General features: G+C 40.7%; 1 protein-coding gene across 1 annotated transcript in view; it reads left to right on the plus strand.

Annotated features, from left to right (window-relative positions):
* Positions 1–23,170, plus strand: part of palmdb (palmdelphin b) — a 63,693-nt gene extending 40,523 nt beyond the window's left edge. The window contains exons 6-8 of the mRNA XM_055230257.1: positions 19,200–21,465; positions 22,299–22,384; positions 22,870–23,170. Of these exons, the coding sequence (XP_055086232.1) occupies positions 19,200–21,465; positions 22,299–22,384; positions 22,870–22,950 (2,433 nt within the window). The 3' untranslated portion in view covers positions 22,951–23,170. The remainder of the gene's footprint in view (positions 1–19,199; positions 21,466–22,298; positions 22,385–22,869) is intronic.
* Positions 23,171–23,922: the final 752 nt, after the last annotated feature.

Consider the following 23,922-nt stretch of genomic DNA (forward strand, 5'->3'; position numbering starts at 1 on the left):
CATGTCTCTCCCTCGGTTCTTCCTTTCTTCTATCTCTCTCTCCTCTCCTCTCTGCGGCACATGGCCTTGTGGGAGCTCTTCTGTGAGCAGGAGTCTAGCTCAGACGTGGTGTTCTGAGATGTTCTCCTTACATAAGTCCGTGTTGTGTTTGTGAACAGAGGGGCAGGAGATGACCACAGACCCAAGGACACATGTGAGCTTTTCTCTTCCACACAATCAGATGACTCACCATCACCCTTCACCATGCAGTGCTTTTACGGTTGAGAGCAAGAAGTCTGTCATTTTCTGGTTTTGAGAAAGGAGACATTGTATAAAAATCGACTTTTTTGAGTTTTCAGCCATGTTCAAATATAGTCTGAGCTGTATTTTGAGTGATTCATACGTGAAAAATGTGAATAACAGTGATATTTTGTGCTGAAATTATGGGTCATGTGGTTGTACCTACAAAACAGAAGGATAGAAGGTTAAAAATGTGTATATAAACCAATAATACACGTAAGGACATTTGTGAGACTGTAACTATACTACTTTTAATCGCTAAATCAATGTGTTTTTTTGCAAATAAACTGTAAGCTGGCATTTTAGTAGCATTCTACTCTGTTTCTAAGTCTTGTTTTACTATTCTAGTGCAAGATTTTTACTGTTAATCTCTGCCACTGTGTTTTAAGAAGCCTAACCCAGGGGTGGAGTCAAACACACCTGCAAGGGCGGAGCTTACCTTTACTCTTCCTACAGAATCCACCCCCTCACTCTCCCCTTTAGACCCCAGACCACGCCCCTCCTACCCCCTCATCCTCCATTTAAGTCCGACAGACCCCACCTTTCCTCCCCTTTCACTCTCCCCTTTAATCCTCCAGACCACGCCTCTCTTACCCCGTCATCCTCCCCTCCTCCTCTTTCAGACTTCGACCCTCTTCCTACCCTCTCATGGTTTCTTTTAGTCCTTCAGACCCCACCCCTCCTCCCCACTCACCCTCCTTTTTCCTCCCTCAGACCCCACCCCTCCTCCCCACTCACCCTCCTTTTTCCTCCCTCAGACCCCACCCCTCCTCCTCTCCTCTCACTTTCCCCTTTAGTCCTTGAGACCCCGCCCCTTCTCTCCTTTCACTCTGTCTTTAGTCCTTGAGACCCCGCCCCTCCTCCTCCCCTCTCACTCTCTCCTTTAGTCGTGCATCTTAAATGGCATAAAGGAGGGCTAAAGAGTGCATTTATAGAAATAGTCTGGGAGATTATTGGTCGGAGATGGAAATAAGAGGCTGTGCTTGGCTGATATGTCTGAGTTTGAAACAATATGCTGCAGTTTTATTACACAGATAACTTACTAATAATGGGTGCTAGTGGCTTAGGAGTTAAAGTTGCTGCCCTATCACCAGAGGGTTCACAGTTGGTAGTCATTCACTCAAACCGAAACATTATTTTAAACACATCAACTGTCCAATCAACAGAAGCCATAAAAAACAGATACTAGCCATTCACTTAACCTGTTGCTCTGAGTGATTTGGTAAAAAACACTAATTGCAATCTTTCTGACAGCATTGCAATTAGGATTTGATTAGTGATTTCTTTTTTGAGAGTTGCATTTTGTTCAAAGTTCACATTTTAAAGAGGGGGTATTTTAGGATTAACTAGCATTAACTGCTAACACATAACATATTTAGATTAACGTGTTACCTTTTATTGTTTTGAAAATGCTATACTTGCCCAAAACAATATATTAACAAGTTTTATAAGCTTCACTTTCATTTTTGACCCTCTCCCCAGTCTCCCCTCCCTTTGCTCTCTGTGCTAAGTCCCAACAACACAACACATACAGTGTGCATTCCGGTAATGAAACTACAGCACATTGCATCAGGTTTGTTTTTGATGAAAGAACGTGATAACATGGTGAAGACATGGCATAAAGCTTCACAAATTTTGTATAAAATCTCTACTTAAAACATGGAGCACTAATGTTTGAGAGAAAACTGAAATCTGAAGGGCTAAGCATGTTTGTAGAGGTCTAAACAAGGTTAGCTGCTTTTATGCTGATAAAGATGGATATTTTTTTCCTTTTCTTTTGCAAAGAATATTATGTTAGATAAATACTTGTGGTCCTTGTGATTTGCTAATAATAACTATTCAAACTGATTTCGATTTAACTGCGATCAGTCTTGCAGCCCCACTTATCAGTCAGAATGTTCAGAATGATTGGGAACAGCATTTTTTAAAAAGCAAATGCATTCTTTCCTCTTAATCCAAAAATGATAGAGTGATAATAATGAAAGAGTATACACTGCAGGTGACAGAGGAGCATGTTGTTGATGGAGTTATGCCTGGTGGCTGGTGGCAACAGCGTGGGCATGTCTCAATGAAATCCTCCCACAGCGGGGTAGGAGAAAGTGATTCTTAACAGAAAGACAGAGCTGAATCAGTTTTATTGCCTTTGCCTTGTTAACATTCACAAACTAGGAACTTGCTCAAAAATCAACTTTTATCAATTTTACATTAGCTTCCCCTCATCCTTATCTCACTCAGATTTCAAAATATGTCAGTGGGGCCAGCAGAATCACATCTGTTCTGAACAGCACTGCATCTGTCCATATTGTGGCTTACGATCTACATATGTGAGCACAGAAAAAAAAAATTCTGTCAAATGGACAGAAGTTTCTTTTTTTAAAGAGTAAATACGTTGTACCACTCATCCAAGCAGCTTCTTCAGTTCTGACTGCAGTTTTCTTTAGCGATGGAAACTACCTACCCATTGGTCACCCATCATTTACAAATACAATTTAATTTCTCTCACCTCAGATTTGGTTGAATTTAGTGTTTTGCTCATTGATTCTGCAGAAATCTGCCATATTTTTCACTCTCTGGTGATATTTTTTTCTGATATGGATGGAGCAGGGATGTCCCAGATTGGCTAATACACCTGTCACGCCTATCTGAAAGTCAGATTCACATCTTTGTAAAGTATTGAAGAAGTGTGTATTCTAGATCCCAGACAAGGAAAATCTGAGCGTTAGAGTTAGTGGGGCGGTCACTAGTGGAGTGATACTTGGACTAACGATATATGAATATATCTATTTTAATTGCTTGTAATCTTGCCATGAAAGTGTGAAGCTAAGAAAGATCTGTGCTTCATCGAAATTAAGTCTGCCCTGCTTCTGTAATACCCATCATCCCTCATCCCTCTCTTCTTCCCTCTCTCCATCCTCTGCTGCAGTCCCTCTCTCCATCCACACCACACTCTTTCAGGAATCCCATCTCTCCCTCTCTCTCACCATTGGCTCCCGCCACCACTTTAGTCCTGCCCCTCCTCTGCTCACGTCCAATCAGAGCGTCACACTGGGGAGCTTGTGTGTTCGTGTGCTCTTAGCTGTCAGACAGTCCCTGCTCCCTGCGTGCTCTGCACTGGTACAGGTAAGTCCGGTCCCAGTCCTTGGATGTATATGGAGATTTCAGACCTAAGGGTGCTTTGTGGGTGTTAGGAGGGTGCTGTGTGGGTGCTAGGAGGGTGTTTTGGTGGGGCTGACGTAGCAAAGATTGGGGAGAGTGTAAATGAATGGCTTAAATATGAATAATAAGAGGGAGAATGCAATTTTTTTTTTTTTTTTTGAAAAACATGTTCTGACATGGAGGGACAAATTGAAGCATTTAACACTGTCTGGAAGCTTCTTGGTGACTCAGTGAATGGTTCTTCATTAACTCTGGTGTAGGTCAGTCGCGACATGTGGCTTACTCAAGCAGAATATTAGACTTAAAGATGCACTATTTAACTTTTGGTGAGAAGTCCGCCACTTTATCTCCATGGAGATGTTATCACTTTGCCTGGAATGTTTCACAGTATGGCATTAAAAGTATCAATGTATCCGATTGTAGGTGTCTTTATTGCTCACAAATGCATGCATTCTTACAGGGAACGGGGTCGCCTCTCCTCAGATCTGATGTGTAACTTGTCCTGGAGATTAATAAATTGAATGCTAAATTGTGGAATATTCAAGACAAAGCAGTAACATCTCCTTCTCCAGAAAAGTTACATAATACACCTTTAACTTGGCTCTAAAAGCATTATTATTGTCATTTTTCTTACTAATTTGCAGAGAAGTGGCCTCAGTAGCTCTGTTGGTACAAGGCTTGCCCTATAACCATTAAGTTGACAGTTCAACCCTTGCTTATTTATTGCGTGCTGTGATGTCCTTGGGCAAGACACTTCCCCTTGTCTATTCTTATCTCAGGCAGGTTGGAGGCTTATAATTCAGTGCAAAGAGGTTTTCAAAAACACAGGGCGTGTAATATGGTAGCACGAAACACAAAAAGCTATTTCTATCAGATTTTCTTCAGTGAACTGGACATTTTTTTTTCCACCTGAGTTAATTTAATTTTCACCTCAAAGAAAAGCTCTATTGTAGCTCTATTAGACTATACACTATATACTCTTTGATATAGCCATAGAGGTCCAGCTGTGAATAAACTGAGGTGTCAGGAAGGGCATCATGAGTAGGTGTTTAAATGAGACCATTAATGCAAAACTGAACTGTTTTCACGCTCGTTTTATAAATGCTGTTTACAAGGTCATCTTGCTCTTAGCCTGAGAAAGTACTCAGTTTCAATTTTCCTCAGATGTAAGTAATATAAAATAAATCGGAAGTCTCCTGTGCAGTCTTTAAGTCCATAAACAAACACCAGATTCATTCGGAGCCCTTCTGCACTCAAACTGAAGAAAACAAGGGCATTTCAACATGACGGACTGCTACTAAATGGCTGCTTATGGGGTTTTTTTTTATCGTTTTTTTGTGTGTTTTTGTGTGTTTTTCCTCCAAATATAGCAGTTCTTTTCCATCATGGTAAAGCTAACAGCACCTAGCACACTAACTGCAAGTGCACACTTTCAGATTTTTGGACAGTAAAATGCATTATAGTTCGATGCAGACATTACACAGTGGATTTATTATTGACCTGAAGAGCTGCATATACAATATATCTGTGCTGGGGAAAGACAAATTTTGTTCACATGCATACCTTGCTCATACCTTTGCTTTGGCATCTCATGTTTTAGAACTTAAATTAAACTAGCGAATAAGCAAGATGCCCCACATAAGCAAATGTAACAAAAATGAAATAAGTGACTGAAGCCAAATAATTAAAAACATGAAATATAATTAGCAAGATGACTGAAAGCATCCAAGGCCAAAAAGAACAATGATGTATCTTCTTACGATCTAATCAACTTACTGTGTCTTATGCTTTCATTACCAGTCTAAAATATCCCCCGTACATGTTTGTGTCTCCCCACGGACTTAACTTCTGAGTGGAGTGGTCTGTAAGTGTGTCAGAGCCTTACCTCTTGCTGTGTTTTTCATGACGACAATGGCTCTCCGGTGGCTCCACGTCCTCCCAAATATAACCTGGACTGGAGCTGAGATACAGTCTGCGGAGCGGAGCTGTGTGGGAGAACCTAGCACGCTAACGACAGGGGGCATGACACTGCCGAAACTAATTGGTTATCAGAGACTACGTGGCTATTGTTTATTATTAACAAAACTTGGTTTGAAGTCCGGTTAAAGTTAAGTTAAGGTACACTTTGTTGTCCCCGTAGGTAAATTTGTCCTCTGCGTTTGATTCATCCTTCAATGCCGCTGAAGAGCAGTGAGCACCACAACAGTGACCCACCTTTGTGATCTTGGTTAGGACTACCTTAGCTGGAGGATTTTACCTGTGGTGCATGTTTTGGGTTGGTGTTAGATCCCTCTTTTGTCAATTGTAGCTTAAAGTACCAGTTTGGCAGTTCGTTGACTCTTGTGATCTTTATGCAGGATTATTCAAATATGTGTGAGTGAAACAAAACACAACTCCAGGTATTTTTTGATGAGGAAACAACATTCTAACATAGATCAGAAATAAGTAAATTTGCTTTCCAGAATAGCAGTTTGTTCACCCATAGCAGATGGAAGCTACTGCTAATTGGCTGTTAGTTTCTCTTAAAAGAACCTTTATTGTCCTTTGGCAGTGAAAAGAGCCGACAGTTTGGATCTGCCAGCTTTGAATGAAGCAAAATACCGAAAAATGGATGGGGACTATACACAACAGCAAAACCGCCCTAAGTTTAGACATTTATAGACAGGTACACTGCTTGCATAATATGTAGGAGGTAATATGCTAGGATTTAAAGAAGACGTATAGAGCTTGTGTCTGCTATATAGTTATAATCTGACACCCGTGGATCATTATGCTATAATTTGGTTATAATTTGCACAATTTAATCTGAAATATTAATCTAAAACTACTTAATAAAAGAAGCAAACATGCTGACTTCTGGTTTAAAAAACTGCAGCGCCCAATGGGAGCTGCCAAATCCTCCGTGTATCACTAATTAAGAAAATCTAACTGGAGAACGGTGGTGAACATGGGGGTTGATCGGCAATGTAGCGTCTTGAAAATAAGATATTAAAGATTGCTCAAAAATGAGGGTTTTTAGAACATCTTTAATATGTTTAAAAAGCTCTGAAATGTTGATTTAGCATAGGAGGTTTACTTTAAACTCAATACAGGATAGAGGATTGGTCAAACATGCACTTTTTTCTACCTTTTACCTTATCGATTTAACCAGCAAAGTCCCATTGAGACTACTAATCTCCTTTTCGAGTTAGTTCTGGGCAAGACGGCAGCACAGATCAAACCGTGTACCCTCTTGAAGTTGTATCCGCTAGTGTAATTTGCAGCTATCCATTGGAGGTGCTGACAGCTGCACGGCTCTTTGTTGTGATGACGTTCACAGTGACATCAGCTCTGATTGGATACCCCAGTTTTTCAACGCTGAAATCCGGAGACTTTTATGAAGACGGTTTTGATGAATATTGAGATTTAAAAAGTGTTTGAATGAGTTACTGTATTATGAGTCAGTGCTCTGTCTCTGTGGGCCGTGCTCTCTACGGGCCGTGCAGGGCTACATGCTTCAGTGGAATCATGATTATGCACCATGGCGTGTAATTGATTTAGTCCCTTCGTTAATAATGTTGTGTCGTGTTGGTTTAACAGAAAGCAGACTTGGCAGCTGACAGTCTGAGAGGAGCTACAACTAAACTCACTGTACCACCTGTGTACTGCAAAGAGGGTTATGTCTCTGCTTTCTATCGGTCTGGGGGTTTAGATTATTACTTTATAACTGCAGTATTGATTTGGAAGGTCTTAAAGGCTCTGTACCCGAATTTTATCATTTATCTTAAAAAACATGTAAAACAGAACTAGTTCATTTTAAACAGTTTCCAAAGTTATTCCTAACAACCCAATTATAAATGCTTTTCACAACTTTGCGAGGCCAGAGTTGAGTTTTGCCGTCGCAGTAAAGCTACAATACAGTTATTAACAGCTAACAGTGCACTTTCTGGTTTTGCAACAATAAAAAAACACTTTATAAACAGATGCAAACAGAACACAGCTGTCTCATTTTGACCATACGAGCTCCTTTTACAATATGTTTGTACAAATACATGGACAAAAATCTGATAAGCTACCCAAAGAGTATTTTATAAAACGATTTTATGTGTTACTATCTCAGAAGTAAGTTGTAAGTGGTCTGCCCATTGTTCCAAAAAAGCTGTTCTAAAGCCGTGCATGTGGCCTGTAAATATTAACAATGTAAAAAATGTATACAGTACTCATTCAATGTTATCTTCTCTTTATGTTTGATACTTTCTACATTTTAGATACATGTGGAAGATATCAAATATATGGTGCAAGATATGAGGAATTATGTTGTAAAAAAAAAACAACATAAAACTGCACTGCAAACCCTCAGCCTTCAGGTTTTCACGTTACAGCTGTGTCGTGTCAGGGTCAAAAAACGCTACAAGTGCAAAGCAGGATTCAAAGCAAATTAGTTCTTTTGAGTTTATTTTGTGTCTACTTCCATATGTGTCATTCATAGTTTTGAAATCTTCTGTGAAAATCTACAATGCAAATAATCCTGGAAATAAAGAAGAACCATGAATGAAAAAGTTGCATAATACATCTCCACCATACATCAATATGAAAGTTTTTGCATACACTAGGCTATGTAGTCTCATCATAATCATCATAATCATCATCTCTTTGGGAGTATTAAGCGCACCCTTTATTGAGTTAATATCTTTTGTGTTGCCGTGGTGACATGTGAGTGATTGACACGCACTGTTCTTGTTGTTGTGAGAGGAGCAGTGTGGTCAGTGCCAGTGCAATCTGGACTGGGCTCTCTCTGCTGCTACAAAAACACTCCAATATATCATTATGGATAGTAATATTATTATCTGCCTATCATTAAAAGTTTTTTTTTTACTTCTATGGGGTATTATCTGCTGACACATAACATATTTAGATCATCGTGTTACCTTTTATAGCCTTGAAAATGCAATATTCACTGAAAACGTCTTAACAGGTTTAATACATTTAGGTTTCAGTTTTGGCATTCGGAATCTTCTCTTTTTGCTCTCCATGTTAAGTCACCCCCCCCCCCCCCTCAGAGCACCATCACAACACAATTTGGCGTGTATCCTACTAATGAAACTACAGCAGATCACATCACATTTGTTAAGTTGTAGTGTACTGTTTTCTGACTTAGACTTGACTTACAGGATTGTATAGGTAACGATAAGGAGGGTTTGAATATGGCCCTGGAGAGATCACTAGATTACTCACACATGCATGTATGACATATAAAACATCTTCAAGCATGGTTTTGATGAGGGAACAGTGTTATAACATAGTAAAAAGCACATTTGCATTATATCCCTCCTTTAAATCTATTACGAGTCCTGGTCAGCACAAGTCCAGCCAGAGAAAAGTATTGCAACATTAGACATACCCATTAGTAGAAGAGCTTGATGTATATTGAATAAAGCAAACTAAAGATTAAAGAACGTCCTGGCCCTGTACCCTTTTTATGTCCATCGATTTTAATGAAATGCGTCTTTTCATAAATATTGTACATGTTGTAGCTCTTGCAGACAAAAGCAGTTCTTTGTATTGACTGCATTGGTTTTTCTGTCCGGGAATCAGGAACTTTGTGTTAGCATGCTACTTGTGTGTGTTTACAAACTAATCGTGATGAATAATTTGAATTCCTGGAATGTATACAATAACAATGAAGGCTGAGGTACAGCGCCTTTAACAATGTACAGCCAAGGGGAACTGAGCACAGAACATGAATTTGGTGCATAAAGTAAACTCTGAGGTAAGAGCTGTGTGTGGGTGCTCTGGGTGCTCTGGGTGCTCTGGGTGCTGGTAGAATCAGGGTTAATGGAGCAGAGCCTACTTAGTGTTCTTGCTCAGAGCAGTTCAGCACAGATAAAATTCTGTACCTCACTTTATTGTGGACACACTCATCTCATTCTGCTCCACAGGGAGATTTGGGCTTTATTGTCTCATGTGCTTGGGTGGTACTTGGGTGCTTGTCAGGTGGTGCTTGTTGGGTGCTGTTTGGGCAGAGGTACGTAGTACTCAGTAACTTTTTAAAGAAATTGTACTTTTCCAGCAGCATACTGTTACTCCTAATTGAGTTTTTTGAAGTAAGAGTACTCTTACTTGAGTAAAAGTTTTGGTTCCTCTTCCAACTAAGTCTACAAGACAAAAACTTTATGTTGACAATACGAAATTATCTGAACATTTGTATTTCTTGCACTGCTCCTTCAGGAATGATTTAGTACCTCTACTATTTCAGTAGTTGTCGTAATTTTCCCAAATACCTTTTTATCTCTTACTCTAGTAATTTCTTGGACCACTACTTTGTACTTCTACTTGAATAATATTATTTGAAGTAATGTTACACTTACACCCAACCTCCACCACACTTGACTGTGTGGTAGAGGTTGGATGGTGCTCGAATGATGGTTTAATACTTGTGAGTTTGTGAGTAAGAAATCCACTCTGAAATATAGATCAGAATAATAAAAACCTATTCAGTGACACACTTCTTCATTGTATTCTTCAGAAAGTAGTAGTCTGGTACTCCTTGGTTTGAATTCACTTTACTGTCCAGACGAGAGAGATCAGAGTTAGAATTTTGACAAAAAAATAAATAAATAAAAAAATCGGCTTAAGGCATGTGCGTTAACTTGGAGTGTATGTGCTAGTGTTAACTCTGTGTGTGTGTGTTAGCATTAAGTGTGTGTGCTAGTGTTAAGTGTGTGCACGCCGTAACGACTGACAGGGGGGCCAAAGATACAGAACTTGCGGATCAGTTTAGCAATGTTTATTTACAGATTGAAATGTGCAAATGAAGGTAGATGGATCAGACAGTTGAGAGCGGGGTTGTTTGCAGTAGTCCTTGAGCAGATCGTGGGCAGCAGGGTCAGAGACGAGATAATCTGAACTGGTTCGGAGGGTGTGAGGTTCGTACCTGTTTTGGAGAGCTGGGTCGGAGGCAGAGGAGCTGAGCAGGTCCAGGAAGCGGGATCTGACGAGGAGCAAAAACATCCAACTTAGAAAAAGGTAACAAATGCAAAACATGAGATTGAGCCAAGCAGAGCTGTACCACTGTGGATACACGGACGATCTGGTCCCTTTGTCCTCCAAAGGTGCAACTTGATTCACGAGACGGGTTGCAGGTGTGCATGGGAGGAGCCAGAATCTCCTCTCAGCTCCAGGCTCTGACACAGAAGGGAGGGAAAACAACACAAAAAAAGGCAGGACAGACTGGGATCTTTACAGTGTGCTAGTATTAAGTGTGTGTGTGCGGGTGTTATGTCTGAGTGTGTATTAGCATTAAGTGTGTGTGCTAGTGTTAAGTGTGACCCTGTTAGCATTGGCTATGTGCGTGTGTGCGAGAGTTAAGTGTGAGTGTGTGTTAGCATTATGTGCTAGTTTTAAGTGTGTGTTAGTGTTAATGATGGTGGCGAGCCTGAGGGTGTCTCCGATTGACAGGCGAGCTCTGGGACTAGACCCGTCTCTGCCTTCTCCCTTTGCTCCGTCTGAAAACTGCTTCGTCTGAAACTCCATCCACAGAAACAGGAGCCGGGGAACTTTCAGAGGAGTTTGGGAAGCTTATGCTGCAGTTTGGGATCATGCATATTTATTGACTTGAGTAAAGAAGTGTATTTTTATCTATGGGTTAAAGATTGTATCTGTGAGATTTGACTTGAATAATTTGAAGACATTTGAAGCTTTTTCAAACTATAATATAGATCAGTCCCACATTTTGTTCATGGTAAAGAAAATATTGATATAAAATCGGTTAATAATCACTGAGATAAACATAGTAAAATAGTTTATATTTGCAGTTTGTGTGTTGACTCTCAACAAAAGCAGAATGAGCTCCCCACTGTGGGTTGCCAGACTCAAGACTAAAACCAGTCTGTGATAAAACAAAAAGAGCTCTCTGTGATACGCTGTGTTCTGTACATCACAGGTTCAGTAGTGTTTGGATTGGATCGGAGTGTAGAAATAGGGAAGCACGTTACAACTTGTTGGAACTTAGACATTTTGTGCAATGCAGTCAGGGGAATGGACTCAGATAAAAGCAAGAAACTGAGATGGGGTTGCTTAAAGTGGGACTAAACACCTAAACTCTGCCCACAACCACATTTCGAATAGAGCTGCCAAACTGGGTAGTACTAAGGGTGAGAGTGGGGGGGCAGGAGAGGTGGGGTCTAGGGATAGAAGGAACAGTGTGATCGGTCTAACAGGTTTCCACACTTCAAGCTCCACCCCTGCAGCCTGATGTTTGTAATCAGAAACACCTGGTCATAATCAAGGCAGTCTTGTGTGATGTCACCAACTACTGGAAATTGCAAGGCAGAACAAATTTTGATTTAGAAAGCTGCAGATTTACCTAGTTGGTGCAAAAATGACCAAAAAACACTAGAAACAGTAGACAGTGCTATTAAAATAATGAAAAAAACAAAATTGTGTTTAGCTCCATTTTAATAACAACATAAGAATTTATAAATAGCCACATTAGCCCGAAGCATTTCACTGAATAAATGATTTAAAGAGGACAGATGGAAATTTGACTTCGTATCCACTTAGAAATGTGACCTTGCTATAATTATTAAATCTAATCTAAAACATGAAATGCAAAGCCAAGGAAGCAAACAAACAAAAACAAACCCAAAAAAAAAATCATGTTTAAAAGTCACTTATGACCCACGGCATATCCTCTATAACTCAGTGCTTTAATCAGAAGCAGACATGAGCACACAGATGTGGTCAAATGAGACATTGGTCGTGGAGAGGAGGAGATGGAGGGGCTGAGGAGGCTTGTGGTACTGCTGCTGTGTAGATGGAGCAGAGGAGTTATGACAAATAACTGACAGAAGAGAAGCATTTATGTAAATTAGATGACTGGCTGATTGACAGTGGCTACAGTTACATGCACTCAAAATCTGATTATTGTCAGATTTTTATTTATTTTATTTATTTATTTTCTTGTTAAAATGACATTTAAACAGCAGAGTTGTCTGATTTCTTTCTGATCATGGTCCCTCTGATTACTCACATCAGATTTTTAGGTTTGAATGTCATTCAAAAACGGGGTATTATGCTAAATTAACCTTTTGGAGTGTTTTACCATGTTAAAACTTTCCCTCATCAAAAACAAGCCTGTAGAATTTATTGTTTATTTGTTGCCTTTTTTCCCCAAATTGTGTTAATATAATGGTGGTGCATGCCTCAAATTATGCTCATGTATGTTGCTTTAGATGGTGGTCGTACCATTCAGACCCCACCCTGTATAGCTGGGAGCCCACTTCTTACCTGGGTTTGTCCTAGCTCCCTGAAGAAAGCTGTGTTAGCCAAAACTCATTGATGCATATGTTTTTATCGTTACTAGCCATGATCCAATAAAGGCTTTTAACCATTTTTATACAGACGGAGTGCCTTGGTTTTGGTGTTGTCTGATTTACCCTAGAGCCAACTATTGAAATAAGTTAAAAAGACCCCTTCTCAAAAGACCTGCCTATAAATTTGTACTGTACACGTACCCAAGTAACACTTTTCATCATATTCTTTTTACATGTCTGAAGTGGTTTTAGATGTCATCCATGCATGTTTGAGTAATCTAGTGATCTCTCCCTGGCACAGTTTAAATGGTTAGCAGTACAGTTCTGTCCAATGCTCAACCTACAAGCCTACGTCACCCATATTCTGACACGCAATTTTTTTTCATAAATATACAAAAGCAGAATACACAACAATACACTACAGCTTCACAAACCTGATGGAATGCGCTGTAGTTTCATTAGTGGGATGCAGGCTGATTGTGTTGTGGTAGCGCTCTGAAGGGGGGTGACTTAGTGTGGAGAGCAAAGGGGGGGGGGAAATAAAATGAGCTGAACATGTTAATATGCTGTTTTCGGTGAATATAGCATTTCCAACAACAATAAGAGGTAAGGTAACATAGTGATCTAAATACGTTATATGTTAACAATTAATAACCCGTAGAAGTAAAATACGCCCTCTTTAAATAATCTTAAATGTTCAAATGTCAGATATTAATCAGATTTTAGTGTACATGTGAACAAAGCCAGTGACAGATGGTTGAGAAATGAACAAGGACGAAAAATACAGTTGATTGCATAATTTGTTTTCCCATTTCGCACAAAGATCAACACAGATATGAGCCTGTGTCTTACATGTAGTCAAACCTAACTCAAACAGAACCAATGTGTTCCATAATGGTGCTATATCCCGGTAGTAGCAGTTGTGTTTGTGAGGAGCAGAGGGGACGGACTTGGTGACAGCTTGTGCCCAGCGTCAAGCCGGCTGTTGGTTGTCATGGCGACAGTGTGGGTGTTTGGGTGAAACTTCCACAGGAGGAGAATGAGACACGGATACGGCACTATCAATTACCACGGACACGGCACCCAAACACAGCTAATTACACACAACTGGCAAGACCTGGGTAAAAGGAGAGATTAATTATAAAGATGGTGTAAACTTTCTTATCATTAGCTTATTCAAAAATGTCTTTTGATTGGCTCGTGTACATTTGAGTCATCTTTTATTGTCTTGCATTTAAGGCTTGGGAGCTCAGAAAATGTCTGCTTTCACCGAACTTCTATCTGTGCCGGTTTCAACAGTGGTCATCGTTGTTTTTGCGATCGAGATGTTTTGGTTCCCATCCAGAAGCCATTTTAGATTTGATGGATCTGGACTGAAGCACTGGGCTTTATCCTAACCTTACTAAGGGTGAGTGCTTCAAGCCAATTCCATCAAACATAAAATGGCTTCTGGATGGAAGCTGAAACGTCGGGATCGGAAAAAAAAACAGTATCCACATGACCACTGCTGAAATCATCTCTATGTAGAATCACTCCTGGACAAATGAGGGATTAGACTGTCTCATTACCCTGTATGCTCTTTCACACTAAAAATAGACTCCGGGGGTTAAAAAAATGTCAATGTGCAATTTATTCACAATAAAGTAAATTGAAATGTGCTTGCTAATAGCTACATGTTATTATGAAGAAGCGGGGCCATGCCGTTTGGAACAGGAAGTCGATGGACCTATTTTTATTGTCTGCCATTTTAGATCAATATTGGAGTTTTTAATGAGCAAAATGATGGTTTGTGTGTAATTTAAAATCTGTCCAAACAATATGTCCGATTGGAGAGTGGACAGTCCTGACCATAGACTGTATAAAGAAGTGGACTAAGTGAGTGTGACGTCAAATGAAGCTCATCGAGGCTAGAGCAGTTACAGGGGCAAATTTGGAGCCAAGTTTTACATTTGGAATTCCGACTGCATGTATCATAGCAACCAAAGAGCCAATCTGGAGCGAGGCTGTTGAAGGTAACCCCCTTTTCTGTTAGATCTGTCCATTTATATATACAGTCAATAGTCCTGACAGAGGTGGACAGTTCCGACAGAGTTGGACAGTGAACATTGCTGTTTCTCGGTATCATATTTAGATTTTGCAGTTCTTTATATCTTCTAAATCCTGTGAGCTTCAAAAGATGAGACAGCTCAGGGCAGGACCCAGTTCCCATGGCAACAGTGGACCGTTTGATCGACTGAAGCTTTATTGAGACAATACAGTTAAAATTTTCCCTTGAATAAAGTCAGTTTTATTTTTATATACTGCTTTTAATAATACTGCATTAGTCATTCGCTCCATACTCTGTGGTGGTAAGACACTGTTGTAACCACAGCTGCCCACACTCCAAACCATTAATCAGTCAAACACACCACATTCATGCTAGACAAGGTCGTTGAAGTGTCTTGCCTAAGGACACAAGCAGTTTGTCCTAGAGTCACTGGCGCCCCACTGTGGTTCCCGGTATTCCCAGAAGTCTGCCACCCAAGTACTAACCAGGCTCAGCTCTGCTTAACTTCGTAATCAGACAAGATCAGGCATTCTTAAGGTGGTATGGCCTACAGCAGCGTGTCAAACAGCGCAAGGAGAGTGTTCAGATTATTTGTGTCCAGTTGTGTGAGTGTAAAGCAGGCAGCTGTGAGGAACTGGAGCAGCCACCAATGTCCCCACGTGAACCTGACACATTCCTCTCACACATTATTCTTCTCTCTGTCCTCTCTCTAATGCCTCCTCTCCATAGTATCAGAAATCAGATACTAATTGATGCTAAAACTAGTATCGAAACTAGATACTCATTTGAGCAGGTAGTGATACTAAAAAAAGTCACACTCACAGGACAAAAATGAACTTGTCCTGAATAGCTTTAGAATGACCTTAAGCTGTATTAGGGCGAGTAAAAGACACATAGACTAGTATACACCCAAGAATCACTATGAAACCTACCTGGACGACTGAGGGATTACACAGATATAAGGCCACATGGGACTATTTTATGGGACTAGTTTAATGTGGAAAATCACATTCTATTGTCTAAATAAAGAGTGTTTTTATGATCATTGTGGTAGTGGTATCAGAAGCAGTATTGAATATCGAGTCTATTCATTAGTATCGTAATCGAGTTTGAAATTCTAGTATCAGGACAACACCAGTCCTCGATCTTTGCCTCTGTCCTCTCTCCTGCTCTCTCCTGTATCCTGTGCCTCACCCCCCCCCCCCCCCCCCCCCCTTTGGCTTAAACAGCTCAAATCTTCCGAAACCCTTCTCCCTCTCCCCCCCGAGTTTGTGTTGCCGTGAGGAGCTGGCGCTGCTGCCTGTGCGTGGGAGTGGGACTGCAGTCTTACATAAGCACACAATGGCTCCACAGCCCCTGTCAGCACACTCTATCAGGGACACTTCTCTCTCTTTCATGCCCTCCTTGGTTCTCAATTTTCCTTGATTTCAATTCAATCTTTATTAAGAACACAGTCTTTAGTCCATAGTTTCTAAAAAAAATAAAAATAATAATAATACAAAGTTTTTAAAAATACAGTGTACATTGCAAGGTATACAGACACGAATGTCTCTCACAGGACAAATTCATGGCTCTACACATAAATACAATATGTGATCGCAACAGTACAGGCTCTCACACCACATTTTACAAACATTTCACAGGCACTACAAAACCTTGGTACTTTCAATAATATTCAGTATATTAAATTGTGAATATTATCCAAGTTGACTTTTTTTTAGCTTTGTTATAATGTTCATCAAAATGCTCATCAAAGACATGCTTGAATAGGTTTTTTATGTCATCCATGCAGTTTTGAGTCATCTAGCGACCTCTCTCGGGCTCTACTTGAACCCTCCTTATGATTTACAGTAAGAATCTGATGATTAACAGTAAGACTGAATGCAATGCTCAGTCCCCCGGCCTACATCCATGATCCTACACAACAATTCTCCAAAAAATATACAAAAATATGACACAAAACTGTACACAACAACTTGACAAACCTGATGCGATGTGCAGTGGTTTCATTAGATGGAAGCATCATGCTGATTGTGTTGCGATAGCGCTCTGAAGGGGGAGAGACTTAGCACGGGGAGCAAACGGAGGGGAGACTCAGAGTGTGGAGAAACTTATAAAACATGTTAATATGTTGTTTTCACCAAATATAGCATTTTCAATCTCAATATGTTATGTGTTAGCAGTTAATACCCCACAGTAAAATGCCCTACAACTCATTAAGATTTGAAAAGTGCCGTCTTCACATAACTGCAGTTTAGGGACATCATATTGGCTTGGCCATTAAGTTTACACTGCTGCCTATACACGTCTCTGTCATCTGAGAGTTCACTGGTAACATAATGCCCAATATATTTCATCATTTCATTAAGCTGCAGACACAGGTCATCAACATAGATATTAAACAAAAGAGGAGACAAGATTCCATCCTGTTGAACCTCATACTGACCGTCAGTGGGTCAGCGGTAGAATTTCACTTGCATTTTATGTGTAAAACGGCCACAATTTACCATTTTTGGGACATTTGAATCTCAAAAATAGGTGGATCCAAGTTTAGATGTCTTGCTTCATTTTGTAATCATATTAGATAACACAGATGTGATTTTAAATGTCTTATTTAGTATTTGAGTCAACAAGATCTCACAGAAAAGTTTCCTAAAATGTTTTATTTTGCCTAATTTTTTGGAGTCAAAGCTTTAATAAATCAGACTTTGATATGAAAAAACACTTTTTTTTTTCTTTTTTTTTTTTTAAATAATAAGAAAAATGTGACTTAACACAGGGATAGATTGTTTCTAGGTGACTATATTTTAGAAAGGGGAATTGGCACACCATGGACAAGCCCCCTATTGTTCCCAACACTAGAGCTATTTTCCACCTCACATACAGACCGCTGGAAACTGTAGTGAAGAATGAGTTTTCCAGTGCAGTGTGTGGGTGGCCATCCTAGTGAATGAATCATGGTGAAGCAGAGACGGTTTATCCCTGTCCGGAGACGCTGTGTGGGGTATACGCACACACCTGAGACTAATTATCATGGAGGATGTAAGGAGGAGTGGGGCGGAGTGGGTACTTTAAAACAGTTTAAGACAGATGAACAATCATATCATTGGAAAAGCACAATTCAGTTTGAATATTTTCCAAAGTTTAATTTATGACAAACTAAAATAATTAACATGCTAAGGGCCTATTAAGTGGTAATGTCACCGGACGTTGTCGACTTCCAGTTCTTAAAGAATTACGGCCTCATTAACTATCATCACAACTTTGACTATTATAACCTGCTCCAAAGTTTAGAAAAATGCTGTTTTAAATGGTTTGAAAGCACAAAAACTCTATAGTCTGGTTTATTGCATAGACTAAAAAATGTGGTAACACTTTATGATAACAGCAGTTGTAATAGCCTTAACAAAGTATAAAAAAATACTTAATTCATAATAACAATTAGTTTGTTAAGAATGATTACTTGGACTAATGGGTTAGGAGTTAGAGCTAGGGTATCAATTAAGTAGTTACTAAGCCTGAATCACTATAAATTTCCCTCTTTCGGTTTCTCTCTCTGTTTGTCTCTGTCTCTCTCTGTCTGTATCTGTCTCTCTATCTGTCTCTCTGTGTCTCTCTCTGTCTCTTTCTCTCTCTCTATGTCTCTCTTTGTCTGTCTCTGTCTCTCTTTGTCTCTCACTGTCTATCCCTCTCTCTCACTCTCTCCGTCTGTCTCTCTGTCTCTCTTTGTCTGTCTCTCTCTGTATCTCTCTCCCTGTCTGTCTTTGTCTTTCTCTCTCCCTCTCTCTGTCTCTCTCTGACTGTCTCTCTGTGTATCTCTCTCTCTCCGTCTCTCTCTGTCTCTCTTTGTCTGTCTCTCTCTGTATCTCTCTCCCTGTCTGTCTTTGTCTTTCTCTCTGTCTCTCTTTTTGTCTCTCTCTCTCTGTCTCTCTCTGTCTCTCTGTGTATCTCTCTCTGTCCGTCTCTCTCTGTCTCTCTTTGTCTGTCTCTCTGTTTCTCATTGTCTCTCTCTGTCTACCCCACTCTCTCGCTCCCATTGTCTGTCTCTCTCTGTATCTCACTGTCTGTCTCTCTATCTGTCTTGGGCTTTCTCTCGCTCTCTGTCTGTCTGTCTTTGTCTCTCTTTGTCTCTCTCTGTCTATCCCTCTCTCTCTCTCCCTCTCATCCCACATAATGACTTTCTTAAACCTGCTCTGCCAGGAATATGTAGATAGTTAGAATGATCTAATTGTGTATAAGTAGAAAATTAGGACTCACCGTTGATTCAAAGCAGAATCAAAAACAACAATCTGGAACTGATGACATAACATTTTTTGTTCATATTCAGAGTGTTTAAATCCATATGTTTGTTGTAACTGCTAAGCTTACTAATATAGCACTATTGATTTCTGTGTTTCTCTCCCCCATTCTCTTTTTCTCCCCAGACGGCTGCCTTGGTGGACACAGCGACAGATGGAGGAGAACTGAACCAAGGTTGCAGCATAAGTCAAAATCACAACTCAATTTCTGTTGCCATGGAGACCGGTGAACAATCAAATGCCGCACTGGAGGCGGAGGAAATGCTGTCTGATCCGTTTGAACAAGACGGAGCGTCCAGCGCACTTGATGAGCAGGTTTATTTGAAGAGTGACTCACCAGATTCCCCAGGGCACAAGCCGTCTCAGGACCTTTTACCACCCGGACCACCAGCAGAAATACATGCGCCTGACACTCCAGGAGAAGCTAGCATGCAGGATCAGAAAGTTCCAATAGCAGAAGAGGGGCATGATGGATTGAATCGAAATGAATCCACAAATTCTTCGGACACTCTGTCTAGTGCGGATAGTGTGTATGAGAATGATGCTCATAAGAAGAAGGAACCACCACAACAAGTGCCAGAGGAAGTTCTGGAGGTGGAACTAGAAGAACCTCCTCCAGAGGAACCCGTAGAGGAACATCAAGAGCTTTCCGCATTACATCTAGATCCCATGGAGGACCAATTTCCGGAGCCAGATATGGAACTGATTCTAGATCAGAGTTTGGAACCGTTAGAAGATGACTTTCCAGATCCAGATATTCTCCCAGAACAGTTTTCTGAACAAGAGCTAAAGCAATACCAAGCAGCCACCCTTTACACAGAAACAATCCTGGACTCAGATCCTGAAGCATACCCAGAAGACATGTACCCTGGTCCCGAGGCGCAGGAACTGGATGCCGATGACATTCCGGACTACATGAGGGAAGACCAGGATGAGTGTGAGGTCCTCTTCCCTCCAAGCAGAGATGAGACTGAGTTGGAACAGCGAATCCGCGAGGAAGTAGCGTCAGATGTCTCCAACGGGTCCTGTCACGAACTAGACCCAGAAGACATTGAGGACTGTCTGGGGGTGGAGATTGGAGCAGAGTCATCAGAGAGCGAGGCGGATGAAAAATGGAGAACAATTTTCTCATCATCCATAAACAAAGAAGATGATGACTCCTACTTGGACAGTCTCCAGTTGAGCGCTCAAGAACTCTTTGTGAAAAAAGTGGAGGTGAATGATCTAGTTGAAGAAGATCAAGGTAATATTGAAGTCCGTCTAGATGTGCCACAGACGGAGGAGGTGCTAGAGCAACCTGAGGAGGTGGTGTCCATTCCGGTGCCCTCACAAGAAGTCAAGTACAATCTGTTGGGCATTCAGAGCTTGTCCAAAATCTCTGAAGACGATGGTGAAAATGGGAAAGATGCCAATCAAAATGTAAATATCATTCGAGAACATGAGGAAAATTTGAACAACAACATGGAAACAACCAAGAAGGTGCCTAAGGACTTCTGCGTCATCCAGGAGACCAAGAGCGAGAACGTGAGTACGGAGCACGTGGACTTCCAGTTGGCTCGCAAACAGTGGCGCAAAATGGAGGAGCAAACCAAGAACAAGGTCTACATCCCCAACACCAAGCAGGCTCCTCTGCACAGCAGCCACAGCTTCATGTACACTCCAGTCCGCAACGTCGAACGAACAAACAAGAAAGGACACAATCTGGAGAATTTGAATCTTTTCGGAGAGTACCCAAACACCCAGTTCAGTCCCTGCTCAGAAGATTCAGGTCTGGGTGACTCTAGCTACAGATCTCCATATGAAGATGTTGAAACACCAGTGGAGAAGGAGATCCGACTGTCCATGGAGCGGGAGGAGAGCTTTAGAAGAGAGAGAGGACTGTCGCGGATGGGTAAATCCACAGACTGCGCCCCGTCTCGAAGTATGCCAAGGTCCATCAGCACCCCTCTGACGCCTTCGTTCATCATCACATCCTCACCCACCAAAGAGCCGCTCCAACGCGAGGTCTCGGCACACAACGTCATCATAGTGGACCCTGCCAACGAGTCCACCCAGAGATTGGGCAAAGACCTAGGGGCCTGTTCTGCGGAGTGGCGTTCAGAGGATACCAGCTCAAATCTCATCATTCTGGAAACGTCCAACCTGATCATCCGCAGCGCCTCAGAGTATTCCCTCAACAAGGCGTGTGAGCAGCCGGAGGAGAAGATGTTCCTGAACAACCCATTCTTCAAGCTGCGCTCCAGAAGCACCATCTCGCTAGTGGATGAGGAAATCAAGCAGGCCAAGCAGAGGGAGGAGGAGCTAAGGAAGGAGAGGGAGGACAGGGCGGGTCTCTATACTAAGGACCGCTTCTTATCAAACCACAAGGATACACTGTCTTTTGACATATCAGGTATGGTTAATGATACTCCAGCTATAGTATGTGTGAATGTCATATCTGAACAGTCCGTAGTTTAGTATTGGTTTATGGTCAATAGCTCTCATACACAGGTAAACTAAAATAGTAACACTTTATAATAACACTATAATCCACTTAGTAGTTTTAATAAAGTTTGAACTTAATTCTTAATGAACAAATAGCTTGTTAAGAATGGTCCATGCTTAGTAACTATTTAATTAATACCCTAACCCTAAAACTCCCAACCCTTAACCACCTATTAAATGTACAGTATGTAACTTTCTGGAGGTGTTATGTCACCTAAAAGATTCCAAAGTTAAAGCCATACTACAACATTCTGCATGGGGGTAGTTCAGCTTTATGGCATACTGTGGGACAACAAAGGGACAACATTTCTATGGAAACAAGCAGGAGGAGGCAAAGTAAGAATCAGGTTTGTGGAGATGCAAGCCCACTCACAGTATGTTTTTATACCATGTTAAATTAAACATGTCCGAAAACACCAAAAATGGCTAAAATGTTACATACAATGCAATGCAATGTTTAAGTAGTTACTAAGCCTGAGTTATTCTTTATAAAGTATGTGGTCATTTTGTCCTATGTTTTTGCTCATGTTTCATTAGCGTTAAACTTTTTAAAATATTGTCAAAATGCCCTGGCCATTCAGACATGGTTGCTGTCCATCTACTACAAAATTGATTTTCAGTTTGTAGATTTCAAAATCATTTTCTCAATTCTAGAGTATTATTGTCCCTAGACTGTGTGAAAGCTCTTTACTACCACACACACACTGTGGACTTGGTCTTACACACTGTGTTTTGTGACAGAGCCCGTCAAGTGCAAGTCATCCCCATCGTCGCCCATGAAAACAGCTTACAAGATGGACCGCTCTGTCCTGTCCTGTGACCACAGAGTAAGAGGACTCATAACATGACGCATTATATTTACTCATCTGCATTTTTTCTATTCTAGCATAATATAAATGTAAATCAATTTATAACAATACAGTCTTCCTTAAGGTTGATCTACCTGATTTTTTCTGTCTTAAAAACGTGAAAATCACAGCTAGTTCAGTGCAGTGGTCCACAGTTATTCCTCACTTATCTTATGCATTCAGACCATCCTAATTAATCACTGCAATGAGTTTATAAGCACTTTTCACAACTTTCAGAGACCAAAGTGGAGTTGCTAATTATGCTGATTATGGGACAGTGAATGGCTTTATAATTAGATGCAGACAGTACACAGTGGACATATTTTCACCTCAAGAGCTGCTTATACAATATAATTAGGGCAAGACAGATTTTGCTGAAATACATGGGAAAAGTTGGGGGCAGGACCTTTAACCTTTGGGACCTGACAGCTGTTTGTGGTTTGTTGTTGATCTGTTTGTTGCAGTTCCCAGAGGCGTACAGCGGGGTACGCCGTAAGAGTGCCATGGCCCTGCGCTGGGAGGCCGGAGAGTTCAACAAGGACTAGCACACTCTCGCCCCCTACAGGACATCATGTAACACTACACCGTCTCCATGGAGTTTCTCTCTGTTGTGTCGCTACAGTTTCTTATTGTGAGTGACTCTGCCTTTGTGATGCTTTCTCAGTCTGTGGCCACCAGTCCTGCTCAGACCATGTACATCATGTACAAGTACACACCACACAAGGTACTTCGTTTTATGTACAAGTACACACCACACAAGGTACATTGTTTTATGTACAAGTACACACCACACAAGGTACAGTGCTTTATGTACAAGTACACACCACACAAGGTACTTTGTTTTATGTACAAGTACACACCACACAAGGTACATTGTTTTATGTACAAGTACACACCACACAAGGTACAGTGCTTTATGTACAAGTACACACCACACAAGGTACTTTGTTTTATGTACAAGTACACACCACACAAGGTACTTTGTTTTATGTACAAGTACACACCACACAAGGTACAGCGCTTTATGTAAAAGTACACACCACACAAGGTACTTTGTTTTATGTACAAGTACACACCACACAAGGTACTTTATTTTATGTACAAGTACACACCACACAAAGTACTTCGCTTATGTATAAGTTCACACTACACAAGGTACAGTGCTTATGTACAAGTACACACTGCACAAGTACTGCGCTTTATGTACAAATACACATTACACATATAGGTACTGTGCTTTATGTACAAGTAAACACTACATAAGGTACATTGCTTTATGTACAACTACACACTACACAAGGTACTGTGCTTATGTACAAATACACACTGCACGAGAAGTTACTGCGATTCTGTACATGTACACATATAATACAACATAATAATGTGCTTATGTACAAATACAAACAACACATGAAGGTATTGCGCTTACGTACAAGTACACTCTACACAAGGTACTGCACTTATTTACAAGTACACTACACAACAATGCAATGTGCTTGTGTACAAGTGCACACTGT

The sequence above is a fragment of the Periophthalmus magnuspinnatus genome, chromosome 20 (genome assembly GCF_009829125.3).
Source record: "Periophthalmus magnuspinnatus isolate fPerMag1 chromosome 20, fPerMag1.2.pri, whole genome shotgun sequence".
In the NCBI taxonomy this organism is placed as follows: Eukaryota; Metazoa; Chordata; class Actinopteri; order Gobiiformes; family Gobiidae; genus Periophthalmus; species Periophthalmus magnuspinnatus.